General features: G+C 39.0%; 1 protein-coding gene across 1 annotated transcript; it reads right to left on the reverse strand.

Annotated features, from left to right (window-relative positions):
* Window positions 1-438: 438 nt before the first annotated feature.
* Window positions 439-13,263, reverse strand: LOC139022078 (zinc finger protein 33B-like). The gene is made up of 5 exons (XM_070433113.1): window positions 13,191-13,263; window positions 11,432-11,489; window positions 8,894-9,029; window positions 8,521-8,616; window positions 439-2,610 (listed from the first exon to the last, which is right to left on the reverse strand). The coding sequence occupies exons 2-5, from the start codon at window positions 11,486-11,488 to the stop codon at window positions 524-526; spliced, it is 2,376 nt and encodes a 791-aa protein (XP_070289214.1). The 5' UTR covers window position 11,489; window positions 13,191-13,263; the 3' UTR covers window positions 439-523.
* Window positions 13,264-17,959: the final 4,696 nt, after the last annotated feature.

The following is a 17,959-nucleotide window of genomic DNA, read 5'->3' on the forward strand; positions in this document are numbered from 1 at the left end:
TTGAATTTTTGCTAAAAACTTTTACAAAATCAAAAAATTTGTAGGGTTTTATACCAGTAGTTACTTGACATTCAATTGAATGTTACTTCTTAACAACACTGTCCTCCTTTTGTTGCAGTCTATTAGTTTGTCCCATATAATCACTTTGGAGTAAAATAAGGCTAGTTTGCCGAAACCGGTTTGGCTCAGTGGATAGAGCGTCGGCCTGCGGACTGAGGGGTCCCAGGTTCGATTCCGGTCAAGGGCATGTACCTGGGTTGCGGGCACATCCCCAGTAGGGAGTGTGCAGGAGGCAGCTGATCGATGTTTCTCTCTCATCGATGTTTCTAACTCTCTATCCCTCTCCCTTCCTCTCTGTAAAAAATCAATAAAATATATATTAAAAAAAATTAAAAAAAAAAATAAGGCTAGTTTGTGGATGAAGGTTACTTTATTCAGAATATCAACAGAACTTTCTCCACAGCGTGAACTCTCTGAGTTGTAGTGGGTGCTGAATTGTGGCTCAACATTTCTAATATGCACTTCAATCATAAAATTTTCCTCCCATGTGTGTTCTCTGATGTACAATAAGGTTTGACTTCTGCGAGAAGTATTTTCCACACATGTTACATTTATAGGGCTTCTCCCCTGTGTGTGATCTCTGATGTTTAGCAAGGTCTGATTTACGGTAAAAAATTTTTCCACATTCACTACATTGACAAGCCTTCTCTCCTGTGTGAGCCCTGTGATGCACTGTGAGGGATGATTTGTGACTGAATGATTTTCCACATTCATTACATTTATAGGGTTTCTCCCCTGTGTGTTTTCTCTGATGTAAAATAAGTCCTGACTTCACACAGAAAGATTTGCCACACTCACTACATTTATAGGGCTTTTCATCTGTATGAGTTCTCTGGTGTACAATTAGAGCTGACTTATGACAGAAAGCCTTTCCACACTCACTACATTCATAGGGTTTCTCCCCTATGTGAATTCTCTGGTGCTGAGTGAGCTGTGATTTCTGGCAGAAGGTTTTCCCACATTCACTGCATTCATATGGCTTCTCCCCTGTATGTGTTCTATTATGTTTTATTAGGTATGATTTATTGTAGAATATTTTTCCACATTCCTGACATTCATAGGGTTTCTCCCCTGTATGTGTTCTATAATGTTGAGAGAGGGTGGACTTATGGCTGAAGAATTTCCCACATTCAGGACATGCAAAGGGTTTCTCCCCTGTGTGAGTTCTCTGATGTACTGTGAGGTCAGACTTCAAGCAGAAGGTTTTTCCACATTTGTAACATTCATAAGGTTTCAACCCCGTATGAATTATCTGATGCCTGGTGAGAACAGACTTTTGGTAGAAAGCTTTGCCACATGTATCACATGCATAAGGTTTATCCCCTACGTGAGTTCTCTGATGTTGTGTAAGATGTGACTTCTGACAGAAAGATTTCCCACACTCAGGGCATTCAAAGGGTTTCTCACCTGTATGAGTTCGCCGGTGCACCATGAGATGTGAATTCATACAGAAGAACTTCCCACATTCATAGCATTCATAGGGCTTCAGGCCTGTGTGTGTTCTCTGATGTTTAGTGAGGTCGGACTTCTGGTAAAAAGTTTTCCCACATGCATTACATTGATAGGGTTTCTTCCCTGTATGTGTTCTCTGGTGTAATGTGAGGGCTGACTTGTGGCTGAAGGCTTTCTCACATTCATTGCATTCATAGGGTTTCTCCCCGGTGTGTGACCTCTGATGTTTAGTGAGGTTTGACTTCTCCCAAAACTTTTTCCCACATTCATTACATTGAAAGCTTTTCTGTCCTGTATGTATCCTCTGATGTCGAGTGAGGTGTGACTTCATCCAGAAATCTTTCCCACATTCATTACATTGAAAGTGTTTCTCTCCTTTATGAGTTTTCTGACGTTGTGAGAGGTATAACTTCCTCCTGAAATTATTTCCACTTTCATTATAATCACAGTGTTTCATATGTGACTCATGATGCTTTAAAAGTGTAGCATTCACACATAAGGATTTCCCACAAACACTAAATTCATAGTGATTTTCCTTTAAGGACATTATCTGATGTAATAAGAAGGATGGGTTCTCACAGGATGTTCTTCCATTTTCATTATACTCACAATCATTCCCATCTGTGATCTCTTTCTTGTATATATTAAATCGTGCCTTTTCATAAAAGCTTTCTCGATATATGTTAAATTCAGAATTTCGCTGCAAAGTTTGAACCTTCTCATGTTGAGCAGGGTCTTCATCATGACTGAAAGTTTTCCCATTTTTAAAAAATTCACTTTTCTCTCTAGTATGAGTTTTTTCATATATAATATTGAATAGTAACTTTCTACAAGCATTGAATTCATCAGTCTTCTTTCCTATATAGTTTTTCTTATTGATAATCAATTCTGAAATATAGTTGAAAATCATTCTACATGAGTCACACTGACAGAGTATTTTTCTGGAAGAAAAAGAATCTGTATCCAAGCTATATGGTTTTCGTATTACATGACTTCGTTCTTTAGTCAGTGTTTTGTTATTCATGAATACAACTTTCCAGACATGGTGAAACTGGTTTTCTTGGCTCATCTCTGTCATGTAATCAGGTTTCCAGATGGCTAGAAATAAGAAAAATTAATCTTACACATAAATATTAACACATTTCTTATGAATGTGACCTATATACAAATGCTTTATGTTGTAGCTAACTTTGATGTCCAGACTCCAGGGATGAAAATAATTGCAAGTACATATATTTTTCTATTTTGGAGGGTTTGGGTGAAGAAAAACAAAAAGAAAAAAAAACTTGGAATAGTGGAAGCAGGGAGAGGAAACCAGCTATTAGAACACAGACATTTAGTTTCCAGTCTGAGGAATAATAGCAACTGCTTAAATCTGAATCTCCCATGTATCCTCCAAAAGAACTATAAAGATTTATATAAGGAGAGCAATAAAATTACCTATAGTAACCCATGACTTTAGCATAACTAAGAGATACAGAACACTACTAAGTGCAGTCACCACCAAGTAAGGACATAAATATTCAAATACAGAAAATCTATGGAAAAAGTTAGCTGGAGACTATAGCAACCATGTAAAATAAGAGATAGAATTTAAACATAATTAAGTACAAATAAAATTACACCCAGAAAGGAAAAGTCCCACTATCAGTAGGAAAATGCTGAGATGATGTTTCAGTTCTGAGAGATAAGCTAAGACTACTGGGAAATCCAAAAGAGGGTACTTGTAGTAGATAGGAACTAAGGACGCAAGAGGTGAACAAAGTGAGGAATAAAACTGTGAAAACAACAAAATTACCTTAGAAAATAGGACTTAAATTACAAGGAGCTTGTTATGGACAGAATTATGTCCTTCCAAATTCGTATGTTGAAGCCCTAATCCCAGATGTGATGGTATTTTAAGATAGGGCCTTTAGGATATAATTAAGATTAAATGAGGTCATATGTGTGGAGCACTAATCCATAGGAATGGTGTTCTTATTAGAAAAAGAAGAGACACCAGAGCTTGCTTGCTCTCCACACAAGTAGAGAGAAAAGGCCTTTGCCAGTGGTATACTTTTTATATTCCTGTCCATTGCATTACCTGAAATTTCAGGTAGGATGTTAAAAGAGAGTGTTAAAACAGGACATCCATGCCTTGCTCCTTATATTGTGGAGAAAGCATCCAGTTTCTCTCAATTAAGTATGACATTAACATGTTTTTCATTAAGTTGAGGAAATCCCCCTCTATTCCTAGTTTGCTGAGTTTTTATCATGAATGGGTGTTGGATTTAGGCAAATGCTTCTTCTGCATCAATTACTATCATCATATTATTTTTCTCTCTAAGGCCTGTTGATGGGGTGGCTTATATTAACTGATTTTTGAATGTTGAACCAACATAGCACACCTTGAATAAATCCTACTTGGCCATGGTATATAATTCTTTTTAGACAGTGTTGGATTCTATTTCAATGTTTGCATCTATGTGCACCTTATGTCACCATCTGCTTTTGAGATTAGGAAAATAATAACCTTAAAGAATAAGGAAGACAAAATAACCTAAGGAATCTACAAGAAAGCTAGTATAGCTAATATACAAATTCAGCAAAGTTTCAGGGTATAAGGTCAATGCCCCCAAATCAGTTGTGTTTCTATACCCCTGCAATGAGCAATCTGAAAGAAAATTAAGAAAGCAATACAATAAATAATATCGTCTTATTTAGCCTATGGTGGACTACACTGATTGGTTTTGTGAAGGTTAACCAGCCTGCATACCTGAAATATATCCCACTTGGTCATGGTATATAATTTTTTTATACATGGCTAATTTCTATTTGCTAGTATTTTGTTAATGATTTTTGCTGGTAGATTTATGGGAGATATTGACCTCTTTTTATTATTTTTGTACTACCTTTCTATGATTTCAGTATCAGAATAATAAACTTGTCAGGAAGTGTTCCATCACCTTCTGTTTTTCTACAAGACATTGTGTGAAATCATAATTAATTATTTAAATGTTTGGTGAAATCTCCAGTGATGATAGTCCACATTTCTTTTCTCCTTTTTAATTGGAGCTTTTTATTTAAAATTTCTTTAGTCCAAATTATCTATGACACCTTCTATGACAATCTATGGGCTGTTCAGAGAAGGTGTCATAGATAATTTGAACTAAAGAAATTTTGGGCCATATATAATTACGTATATTATCTTGATTAAGTTTTGATAGTTTGGGGTTTCTAAAGAATTGTTCCGTTTCTTCTAAATTGTCAAATTATGGCATAATTGTTGACAGTATTCACTTAATATCCTGTTAACAGATGCAGAAATGATATTCCATTTCTTTCTTGATACTGGTGATTTGTCAATATTTGTTAATATTATTTGTCAATATTGCCAGAAGTTTATCAATTTTACTGTTTTTCTCCCCCAAAGAACCAGATTTTTATTTCATTTGTTTTCTCTATTCTTTTCCTATTTTCAACTTCACTGATTTCTGCTCTTAATTTTTAAATTTTCTTCCTTCTACTTGCTGTGGATTTACTTTACTCTTTTCCATTTTCTTGAGGTAAAATTTTAATTATGGGTTTGAAACCTTTCTTCTTATCATTAATTGCACTTTAGTACTATAAATTTCCCTCTCAGAACTGCTTTAGCTGCCTCCCACATATATTAATATGGTGTGTTCCCATTCTGTGCTATGTATTTTTAATATTTCTTTTGAGCCCAAACCAGTTGGTTAGAGCATCAGCCCTCAGACTAAGGTTCTCAGGTTTGATTCCAGTCAAGAGCACGTACCTCAGTTGCAGGCTCAGTCCTGCCCCAGTTGGGGTGCATGCAGGAGGCAATCAATGCGTCTCACATTGATGTTTCTCTCTCTGTGTCTCTCCCCCTCACTTCCACTCTCTCTAAAAATCAATGGAAAAAAATATCCTCAGGTGAGGATTTATATATATATATATAGAGAGAGAGAGAGAGAGGAGAGAGAGAGAGAGAGAGAGAGAGAGAGAGATATTTATATATATATACATATATAGAGAGCGAGGGAGAGCCTTCTTCATTGATCCATTATTTATAAATATCTTGTTTAATTTCCAAGTGTTTATTTTTCTCTTGCCTTTCTGTTACTGATTCTTAGTTGGATTTCATTATGGTCAGAGAACATAACTTACTCAGCAGAATTTCAATTCTTTTAAATTTATTGAGGTTTATTTATGCCTCTAGATGTTTTATCTTTCTGAATGTTCCATGGGCGCTTGAAAAGTATGTCTTTTCTGCCATTGTTGGGCAGTGTTCTATAAATTAAGTTTTGATAGTTTGGGGTTTCTAAAGAATTGTTCCATTTCTTCTATACCCTGGTGGTCTTGTTCCGTTTTTCTTTGTCTACTGTTGATTTAATGTCTAGAAGGTCTACCAACTTTTATCCATTTCAAGTGAAATGTAAAACTTTAATTCAACTAATATCTCTCTTCCTCCAACTTAAAATATAATTGTATTAAGTTCCTCAAATCATATTATAAACTTTGTTCAAATGATTTCAGAAACTCGTGAGAGGAAACTGTCATATTTACCCTACTTTTGCCACTTCCAAAGTTCTTTCTTTACTGAAGTTCCAAGCTTTCTTGTGTTATTTCCTTTCTATTTAGAAAACTTCCTCTAACCACTTCTTTAAAAGTTGGTTTGTTAATAACATTTTCTCTTAGTTTTCTTTTGTATAATAATATCTTTAGTTTACCTCTTTAATGAATACATTTTCCAAGATAAAAAAAAAAAATTTGTTTGAAAGTGCTTTTTTTCCCCAGTAGTTGAAAAAAAAAAAGTGCTATTTCCTGTAGCCTCAATGGCTTCAGATAAGATATCCACTGTCATTCCCAAAGGTAATGTTATTTTCCAACACGTACTTTCAAGATTTTTTTCCATTGGTTTTCAGAAATTAAATTATGACGTGGCTGAAACCGGTTTGGCTCAGTGGATAGAGCGTCGGCCTGCGGACTGAAGGGTCCCGGGTTCGATTCCAATCAAGGGCATGTACCTGGGTTGTGGGCACATCCCCAGTGGGGGATGTGCAGGAGGCAGCTGGTTGATGTTGCTCTCTCATCGATGTTTCTAACTCTCTATCTCTCTCCCTTCCTCTCTGTAAAAATCAATAAAATATATTTTTAAAAAATAAAATAAAATAAATTATGATGTGCCTTTAATGGATTTATCTTCTTGGAAGTTCAGATTCTTGAATGAGTAGTTTTATATCTTTTGCCAAATTTGAGAAGTTTTCAGCCATTATTTATTTAAATACTTCAACACCACTCTCCTCTCCCCTTCTGTTACTCTGATGATACAAATGTTAGTTTTTTTTATCGCTGCCCCCCCTTCCAAATACAGAGATAATCCAAACTCTTCTTAAAGTAGTGCACTCAGTCTCTTAACCCTGCTTTGATATCTCTGAGAGATTTTACCCACAGAACATTTAATATATGCAAATATCTGTGTATGTGTTTAGCACTTTATTTTGAGTAAAATATATTTAACATATAACATTGTGTAAATTTAAAGTCTACATGTTATTTTGAAACACTTATATACTGTAATATGACTGCCATTGTACCAATAATTAGCACCTCTATCTCAGATAATTATTTCTATTTTTGGAGTTGAAATAATTATGTTCTAGTCTATTAGCAAGTTGGATGATTATAAAACAATATTATTCTCTATATATAGATCTCAAGGGCTTATTTGCTACTCTTTGCAAGTCCATACCCTTTCACAACAATTGGCTTATCTCTGCACACACTATAATCTGCTAACCACTATTTTACTCTTTTTTTCTTTTTAAAATATATTTTATTGATTTTTTTACAGAGAGGAAGGGAGAGAGATAGAGAGTTAGAAACATCGATGAGAGAGAAACATTGATCAGCTGCCTTCTGCACATCTCCTACTGGGGATGTGCCCGCAACCCAGGTACATGCCCTTGACCGGAATCGAACCTGGGACCTTTCAGTCCGCAGGCTGACGCTCTATCCACTGAGCCAAACCGGTTTCGGCGACTTTTTGTTTTCAAAAGTTTGCCTTTTTTAGATTCTGCATATGATACCATTCAGTACTTGTCTTCCTTTGACTTATTTAGCACAATGGCCTCAAGGTACATTCATGTTGTCACAAATAGCAGGATGTCCACAAATAGCTAAATATTTTGGTATGTGTGCACATGTGTGTGCGTGTGTATGTGTGTGTGTGTACATATTTAGCTTACATCCATTCTTCTTTATCCATTCAACCACTGATGGGCACTCAGGTTGTTTCTGTATTTGGATATTGTGAATAATGCTGCAATAAATGTGGTAGTGCATTTATCTCTTCAATATCCTATTTTTATTTCCTTTGTGTACATACCCAGAAGTTGACTTGCTGGATCATAGAGCAAATCTATTTTTAATTTTTTAGGAACCTCCACACTGTTTTCCATAGTGGCTGAACCAATTCCATTCCCTCCAACAGAGCACAAGAAGTCCCTTTTCTACACATTCTTGCAAACACTTGCTACCTCTTGTCTTCTAGATGGTAGCCATTCCAACAGGTGTGATATGACATCTCACTGTGGTTGTGATTTGCATTGCCTTGATGGTTAATGATGGTGAGCATCTCTTTGTGTACCTGTGGCCATTAGCAATACTTTTATTTATTTATTTTTTATATTTTTATTGATTTCAGAGAAGAAGGAAGAGAGAGAGAGAGAGAGAGAGAGAGAGAGAGAGAGAGAGAGAGATTTCAATGATGAGAGAGAATCATTGATCAGGCTGCCTCCTGCATGCCCCCTACTGGGGATCAAGCCCACAAACCAGGCATGTGCCCTTGACCAGAATCGAACCCTGGACCCTTCAGTCCACAGGCTGATGCTCTATCTACTAAACCAAACCAGCTAGGGCAAGAAGTAGTCTTGAAAAAACATTTCAAAGCTGTCAACCTCTGGATTAACCAAAGGAAAATAACAAATCCCTTGATGTTCATCTGTATAGTACACACTAACTCACCTGGGAGTCTCTGGCTTGGGAATTCTTCCTCCAATATCCATGGCTCCTCTCCTTGCTCCAACCTGAAGATCACTTCTGGTTTGGTGACACAATACCCTGTCAAAGTGAAATAATTTAGGACTTGGACCCGGAAGCCTAGACGTCAGGGACTCTAAAAGAGGAGGAAGCTTCCGGAGCTGATCAATGAAGGTGCCACTGAACATTTTATTGAAGAGGTAAACACAAATATCTTCCTGGTGCCCAAAAGTGGTCAATCAACACTGATTCCTGAATTCAATCTTAACTACAGTTAAACTCTGTAGACTATCTCTATGCTTCATGATTGGAAGGATTTTGAAATGCCATTCAGAATGACCTAGTAAACAGACCTTACCCACTGAGACAAGGTTGCTGTAGTTCTCCAGCATCACATCTCTGTACAGGGACCTCTGAGTGGGGTCCAGATGCTGCCACTCCTCCTGGGTGAAGCCCACAGTCACATCCTTAAATGACACTGATGCCTGGAATTTCTGATCAATGTGAAATGTTCAGAATTAGGTGACATGGAAAAAGATGTATCAACTAATCCTTACCATGATTCCTGTTCAGAGATGAGCAAAATGGTTTACAGAACATTCCCAGTCAGGGCACATACCTGGATTGCGTGTTTGATCCCTAGTCAGGGAGTGTAGGGAAGGCAACCAATCGATATTTCTCTTTCACATTGATGTTTCTCTCTCTCTCTCTTCCTAAATCTAAGCATGTCCTCAAGTGAGGATTTTAAAAAATAATAAAATTAGGTCCTTTCATCACATCTGTTGAAAAAATTCCAGATGGATTATGGTACTAAATATTGTAACAAATTTGGAAATTTTAGACAACATACTGAAAAATTGCTTTAGGCACATGGGGTAAGGAAAATAAGAATAAAAAACAGAAGACACAAAGGGTTGTATCAAAATATAAATATACCATTAAGTTGAAAGAAAAATATCATACTGAGAAAAGACAATTCCTACAAAACTCAGTAGAAAACCTGAAAAGCCATAAATGTATGAAAGCTTCACAACCTCAATCAGACACATAAAAATTAAACAGTGACATTTTTCATATATTAGTGTAGAAATAATTTTTTATATCTGGAGAGGAAGGAGGAATAGTCTTCTAATTAATAGTAATATACCTAGAAAAATTAGAAATCCTCAAATTCTACAACTTAAAAATATTAATCATAAGACTCTAGAGCAGTGACTCTCAAACTTAGTAGGTGTCAGCATCCTATGGATGCCTCATTAAAACATGACTGCTGATGCCCTAGCTAGTTTGGCTCAGTGGATGGAGTGTCGGCCTGCAGACTGAAGGGTCCTGAGTTTGGTTCCAGTCAAGGGTACATGCCCAGGTTGCAGGCTCGATCCCCAGTGGGGGGTGTGCAGGAGGCAGTCGATCAATTATTGTCTCTCATCACTGATGTTTCTATCTCTCTCTTCCTCTCCATTCCTCTCTGAAATCAATAAAAATATATTTAAAAACAGCAACAACAACAACATGACTGCTGGGCCTCATCCCAGAATTTCTCTTCCATGAGGCTTGGAATGGAGCATTAGAATCTGCATTTCAAACAAGTTTCCAGATTATGCTGCTGCTTCTGGTCAAAGAACCTCACTTGAGAAGCACTGCTCTAGAGTCGGGAGATACATTTGCTTTTGTGCCGAGACAATGAAAAAGATATTCACAGCAACATCATTTATATTACTGAAAAACAGAAATTACTTAAGTGTCTACCAATAAAATAGAGTATTTAGGATACAGTGTTGCCATCCAATGGTAAGTTGGGGGAAAATATGTATCATATATCCATTAAGATAATTCATATATTTTTAAAAGCACCCACCCTAGCCAGTTTGGCTCAGCAGATAGAGCATAGGGCTATGGATTGAAGGGACCCAGGTCGGGCCCGATCTCCAGTAGAAATAAATAGGGGGCATGCAGGAGGCAGCCAATCAATGATTCTCTCTCATCATTGATGTTTCTATCTCTCTCTCCCTCTTCCTTTCTGAAATCAATAGAAATATGTATTTTTAAAAAGCACCCAAAACAATAAACTGTATTGTTCAACTATCTACATATTTCTTCAATGAGATATAGAGATAAAAAGGGAAGACTAGTGGACAAGGATGAAAACTTAGAACTAAAGTAGGGACACGGTGAGGAAGACTCCAAAAGAGGGCCATCAGAAGAGCTGTATAAGAAGACAAAGGAGACTTCCCAAGAGAAAGTAGTCAGTAGGGTAATGTAGCTGTTGTTCAAGATAGATAACTGCAATTAAGTCACTGGTAACCTTTACCTGGGTAGGTTCTAAATAGTGGAGGGGAAGAGCCAAGGCAGAATGCTATGGGATAAAATTTGACTGCAAACCCCAGAAACATTTACTAGAGAACCTAACTTTTAACCATTTGCTGCACGCCTTGTATACACAGCCTAGCTAAATAAAATAATTATGGAGAGTTTTCGCAGTAGGCATGCAGGCCATTCATTCCTCTAAACACACTAGGTTTTATGCTAGGAACAAACAAGACCATCATAAAACTGACTGCTTGAACCACCTCTTGGACGCTTTTGCTTCCAGTGAGGAACAGTTTGAGGCACTCATTGGGTCTTGAACAGAATCTGTCTGTATCCAAGTGTCTCCCTTTCTACCACGGTTATCAGAACCATCAGAGACATACTTGCAAGTCAACCTGGAAACTCTAATATATATTAACAATCAGTATAAATCTACAGGCCAGTGGTGGCCCTGGTAGGGATCTGTTACCTTACCTTTTCAGTGAAGTTTGACTTTTATCTATTACTAATTTCCCATCTTAACATATGGACTCTTCGAAATTACACAAAATCTATTGTAAAATAAATTGGAGACAAACAAACAACTTACCTGGGATTTGTTCATTTTCTGGTGTTCTTGCAAAAGTGTAGGCAACTCTGAAGACATGCTGGGTTACAAGAAGAAGAATGAAGTCATGAAAGATCTGGCCTGCCAGCAGCTCCTGACTTCTCCTGCCCTGGGAAGCACACCCCCCGCCCCCGCCCCCCCGGCCCCCCAGTAGACAGGAGGAATGTCAATATCCCTTTGACCTGCAGAAGGTAGAGGGAAATGGTGAAAGACAACCTATCTGACTCTAATATAATCATACTAGTGACCTGGTGCATGGATTCATGCACATTAAAAGGAAATTAATTAGAAGGTGGCTGGCCGGCAGGGCGGGACTGGGCGAGATGGGCCGGACACGCCCTGGAGCCAACCTCCCTGCAGTCCCTCCCTGGTGCCTGAAGAGTAAGCAGGGTCCCTCCAGCAGGTGGGGTCCCTCAGCCTGGCCTGCGGGGATCAGAAATCAGGCCAAAACCAGCTCTCCGACATCCACGAGGGGTCCCAGAGTGCAAGAGGGCACTATGCAAAGTTGCTGTTATATAGGGTGTGGAACGCAAATGCAAGTGTGCAATAAACCAGATTCGGGCCAACAGTGCCCCAGCAACAACATAACCCACAGCCAAAGATGGAATTGCATGGCCCTGCGAGGAATCAGGCTCCCTCCACTCTGGTTTTGGGGTGCGTCACTCTAGAACTGCCACTGCCAAGTCACTGAAGCTCGGCACCTACTGTGTTGAGTGTCTGCCCCCTGGTGGTCAGTGCACGTCATAGCAACCGGCTGGACACTTAGCATGTTAGCCTTTTATATAGAGAGATATATTGCTTTGGGACATAAAATGTTTAGTGGGTTAATATAAATATTTGCTTCCTATGGATTTTTTAATAGTTTAAGTCTCCATTGATGTTCACAAAAAATTTAAATGACAAACCTGATTGAAATAAAAAACACATCTAATGAAGGAACATTAACCCTTCACCAAACCTGTGGTGAAGAACACTGAGGGATAAGCTGTTTATCAATGTCCCACTACCATTACTAAATTCTTTAGATAGTGACTCCTAAGAAGACTATACAAAGCAGTGCTTGAAGGAAAGGTCTATGTTTTAATTTATCTTTGTTGTCATTTCTCAAAAGGATCTTTTATACAAAACTTCTTCTACTTGTGTGGAAAAAAGACAGTAAGTGCTAGCTTAGGAGTCAGGAGCTCTGGCCTTTAGTCTTCACCACTAACAAAGCTGTCCTCCTGAATGAGTCACTAGCCTTCGGAAGAAAAATGAGGCACAAAGAGCTAATCCTTGAAACTTCTTCCTGGATGCTAGTGCAAGTCCGGGCAGAGCCACAGCATCTACCAAGACACAGGGATGGGCATGGCTGGCAGCACCGCAGACCCAGAACGGGTACCGGGAGACCAAGGAGCCTGTCCGTCCGTCTGGAGAGGAACAGCGGAGTAAGCGGAGACAGACAGCGCGGGAGCCTTTCCCCGCAGACCCAGCTCCCCAAGGAGCACGTCTCGCACACGCACACCCTCCTCCCGCAGCACCGCGCCTCCCCACCGACCAGATGCACCCCCACGCCCTCCTGTGGCCGCAGAACCGTCCTCCCCGCCCCCTCTCCCCGCTCAGTGCAGAGGCGGGTCACGTGGGGGGGGGGGAGGGTCCAGTTCTGGGTCCGACAGAGACGCCCGTCCCGCCCCCCAGGGGCCCACAGAGCGCCTCCCAGGGGCCACGCGAGCCCCCCGTCCTCGCCCAAGTCTCCCGCGCTCACCCGCGGCTCCCTCCTCAGGTGACACTGGCCCCGGAGATCGCACAGACTCGGGGACCCCAGGACCGCCTCCTACGCGAGGCCAGAGACAAACAGAAGCCGCAGAAGGCGAGAGTGCAGAGGCGAAGGCGGTCCTGGGCATGCGCAGAAGACCCGCGCGCGGAGCCTGCCTGCCCTCCCTCCAGGCTGCGCTGCCAGCCTTGCGGAGTCGGCGGGGAGGTACAACCTCAGCTGGGGGAGGTTGGGGAGGTCTGAGATAGCTCCCTGTTCCGTCATGGGCTCCCCGGAAAGTTCTGGATACCAGCTGAGTTCTTTGTGCAGCCAGAGTGCAACCCAGACGCAAAGCCGTCAAGGAGAGGCAACCTGCATGTCAATTTCACTTTTTCAAATACAGTGGGGCCTTGACTTACTAGTTTAGTTCGTTCCGAGACCGAGCTCCGTAAGGAGCTCCTTAAGGAGCTCGTTAACTCAAATTACTCTATCAACTCAATGCAAAAAATCGGCAGGGAGACAGCTGGTATCTCAAAAAACTCGTTAGTGGGGACACTCGTAAGTACTGGGAGATAGGTCCCAGCAATACAGTAGAAGAATCAAATCCAACCCCATCACCGATTGCAGGGCGCGGGGGAGTGTGTGTTTGTGTGTGTGTGTTTGGGGGGGGGGGGGGGGGGGAGGACGTGGCAAGAAAGCTAATCCATCAAAATCATGTAAGCAATAAACGAAAATTGTAGGTAAATCAGGAAAGAGACACAATCCAAAAGTAAATAAATATATTTATTCGTTTATATAAACATATTCTTTCCTCTGTGACAAAGTTACTTGAAAAATAGATATACCCTTTCATAGATCAATATTCTCTGACAAAAATTACAATAATAATCTCAACAAATGTATGTACTTTTTCTCTTTGATTTTTAATATATTGTGTACTATACAAAAGCATTCTTAACTTCATCTGAAATAAATAAAAGTTTAAATTAACAGCCAGGGAATATTTTTAAAAGAAGAAAAATGCTTAAGAAATACTAATACGGATAAATTACTCTATTATTCAAAATAGTTCGGCATCTGCTTAATGGAAACACTACGGCCTAGATTGTTTTTAAAAATCTAGTGTAATAAATAAATGTAGCATTTCAAAACAATGAAAGAAAGAATGGAGTATTTCAAACAGCAAGTCACCCCCAATAATTTGGAATAAAGGCTATATACATAAACTATATGTGATGGAATTCATGTGGATTCAAGATCTGAAATGTTTAAACCACTAAGCTAAAAAAAATACAGTAAATGAGATCAAGTTGTGACACCAAAGATAGAAACCATAAATGTAATATCTGATACATTTTATTATAGAAAAATAACTCAATTCTAATTTTAAAATGTTAAAAACAAGTAAACCAAAAAATTACATTTTTACTATTTGAAAGAAAATATATATTAATTAAATAAGGATATCTTTAAACCAATAGAAAGAAAAACTTAAAATGGGCTATAGAACTGTCCAGTAATAGCCCTGTCTGGGTGCTCAGTCATTTGGAGCATTGTCGCATACACCAAAAAGGTATGATTTCCGTTCCAATCAGGGCACATATCTAGGTTGTGGGTTTCATTCTCCAATGGGAGGCAATCTCAATGATTCTCATATAGATGTTTCTCTCTCCCTTCCTCTCTCTCTAAAAGTCAATTTACCAAAAAAATCCTTGGGTGAGGATTAAAAAAAAGAACTACCAGTAATGAAATTAAAAAGAAAAAGCAAATGAATATTTTTATTTTAAAAGTCCATTATGATAATTAAAAGATGCAAATGTTTAAGTAAAAACATATGATATCATTTATTGAGATTAAAAATTTTAATTTATATACACCAAAGTTCACTCTATTTGATGCAGTTTTATATGTTTTGACAAATGCATAGATCTGTGTAACCACCACCACAGTCAATAAAACTGATTTCATCACTGCCCAAGAATTTATTTTATGCTACTCTTTTGAAGTCAAACGCTTATACTCTTAACCTCTGGCAGCGACTATGTATTCTTCATGCCAATAAATTTTCCCCTTTTCTAGAAGGTCGTGTGTATGGAATCGCACAGTACGTAATCTTATGAATCTTGTATCTTTTACTTAGCACAATGCATTTGAGATTCATCTGTGTTGTTTCATGTACCAATAAGTTTGGGTTTTGTTTGTTTGTTTAATCCTCATTCAAGAATATGTTTATTGATTTTAGAGGGAAGAAAGAAGAGAGAGAAAGAAACAACGATGTGACAGAGAAATATCGATTGGTTACCTCCCACATGTGCCCCAACCAGGACCAAACCCGCAACCTGGGTATGTACCATGACTGAAATCAAACCCAAGACCTTTTGGTGTACCGGTCAATGCTCCAACCAACTGCGCCACACCAGCCAGGGCCCAATAAACTTGGTTTTTATTGCTGAGTCCTATTCCATGGTATAAATTTACCACATTTCACTTACCTAGTTCCCAGCTGATTGGAATTTAATTATTTCCCATTTGAGAAAATTATTTTTAAAAAATAACCATTTTCAATTATAGGATTTGAGAAGATTGAAGACTAATATATAGTTATGGCACCTCTATTGTGAGTTTAATTCATGTAAACTCTCTAGAGGTGCCTGTGCTTCAAATGCAAAAGCAGCAAGAAATATTAAAAAATCAAGGAAACATATCATCACCTAAAGAAAGCAATAATTCTCCAAATACCAAGTTTGAAGGTACAGAATTTTGTGATGGAGCAGGTAAAGAGTTCAAAATAGCAGTTTTGAAGAAACTCAAGGAGCTACAACAACATTCAGAAAGAAATGGGGGGGGAGATATGAACAAAATGAGTTGTTTATTAAAGAGATATAAGTCATAAAAAGTGACAACACAGAAATCCTGGAACTGCATCATTCAATGAATGAAATTTAAAATGCAATAGGAAGTTTCTACAGAAGAGTAAATCAAATGTAAGCAGCCCAGCTGGTGTTGCTCAGTGGCTGAGTGTTGACCCATGAACCAGAAAGTCTCGGTTCAATTCCCAGTCAGGGCATATGCCCTGGTTTCGGGCTCGATCCCCAGTGGGAGATGTGCAGGAGGCAGCCAATCAATGATTCTTTTACTATTGATGTTTCTATCTCTCCCTCTCCCTTCCTCTCTGAAAACAATAAAAATATATTTTTTAAAAATGTAAGCATAAGTGAGAAAAAAGATAGAAATAAACCAATTAGAAGAAAAAAGAATGAATAAAGTCTGTGTGACCTATGGCACTCTGTCAAATGTACAAATATGAAAATAATTTGGGTTCCAAAAGGAAAAGAGAGGGAAAAGAGGGAGAAAGTATATTTTAAAAAATAATAGCTGAGAATTTCCCAACCCGGGGAGAGGTTTGGACGTAAAAGACCAGGAACCCAGCCCCACTGGTGTGGCTCAAAGCATCTACCCATGAACCCAGAGGTTACCTGGTTTGATTCCTGGTCAGGGCGTATGCCCAGGTTGTGGGCTCCATCCCCAGTGGGGGCGTGCAGGAGGCAGCTAATCAAAGATTCTCATCATTGATGTTTCTATCTCTCCCTTTCTCTCTGAAATCAATAATAAAAAAATATACTTAAAAAAAATCACAAAGCCAATAGATCACTCTGTTCTCTCAATGCAAAAAGACCTTCCCAAGACACAGTATAATGAAACTGTCAAATATCAAATATAAAGAGAGAATGCAAAAAAGCACCAGGGGGGAAAAAAGACTGTTACTTTCAAAAGAACCCCCATTTGGCTATCAGTGGATTTCGGAGCAGAACCCCTACACACTCAGAGAAAGTGGCATAATATATTCAGAGTTGAAAGAAATAATATGCCAGATAAGAATACTCTATCCAGCAAAGTTATCCTTCAGATAAGAAGGAGAAATACTTTCCCAGATAAACAAAAGCCAATTTTATCACCATTGACATGCCTTGCAAAGAAGATTTTTAAGCTGAAAGGAAATGACACTAACCAGCAACATGAAAACATATAAAAATATACAACACACTGGTAAAGAAAAATACACAATCAGACTTGGAAAACTGAAATTCTGTAGTAGAATGGTATGTCAATTTGTTAATAAATATGCAATACAATAAGAGGTAAAAAGTGGCATCAAAAACACAAGAGGGGACAAGTAAAAGTGTAAGGCTGATGCCGTTGTAATAACCTGGTAATTATTTAACAGGAAAGAAGGGAAGGGAAGGCTATATATAGGCATGCAATTTATCCAGCTTTGCCAAAAAGCTGCATTTAACACTCTCCAAGTCTGTTCCCCACTCATTGATGGGGGAAGGGACTAGACAAAGGCAATTTAGACTCATGCCCAGTGAGGTCTGATGATGTGGGAGGCTAATTGCCTGTCAATCACACCTGTAAACAAGTAATTGGCCAGGATGGGCGTGGCCGCTGCAAGGGCACAAAACCTAAATATTTAAACTTACCAAAGAAGTGAGCTCTCTCTTGGGACTCCTGCTGCAGGGGCTGCGCTCTCCCGTGCACATGGTGCATGGCTATGCTGGGCTCCCCACGTGGACTAGTGGACTTTGATCTGGCCTGAATGCCAAACCACACTGGCTGCAACATGGAGCGGGAACTCTGGACACCCGCCCGTCTCTGACTCTGCTGAACTCCCAGCTGCACCTCTTCCAGGATTGGCTTAAGGGGCTGGGGACTTTGGAAGCTGAGAAATGTAACTTTACACAAAGGAATCCTTCTTCCACATTCCATCCTCCAGTGGGGGC

The sequence above is a fragment of the Myotis yumanensis genome, unplaced genomic scaffold (genome assembly GCF_028538775.1).
Source record: "Myotis yumanensis isolate MYYU_CA2020_CCGP unplaced genomic scaffold, mMyoYum1.0.hap1 SCAF_13, whole genome shotgun sequence".
Taxonomy (NCBI): Eukaryota; Metazoa; Chordata; class Mammalia; order Chiroptera; family Vespertilionidae; genus Myotis; species Myotis yumanensis.

Coding starts and splice junctions, on each gene's coding strand:
- LOC139022078 (XM_070433113.1), bottom strand. CDS start 11,488: ATGTCTTCAGAGTTGCCTACACTTTTGCAAGAACACCAGAAAATGAAC. Junction 9,030..11,431: donor AGAAAATGAACAAATCCCAG/GTAAGTTGTTTG, acceptor CACATTGATCAG/AAATTCCAGGCATCAGTGTC. Junction 2,611..8,520: donor CCCAAGCCAGAGACTCCCAG/GTGAGTTAGTGT, acceptor TCTTATTTCTAG/CCATCTGGAAACCTGATTAC.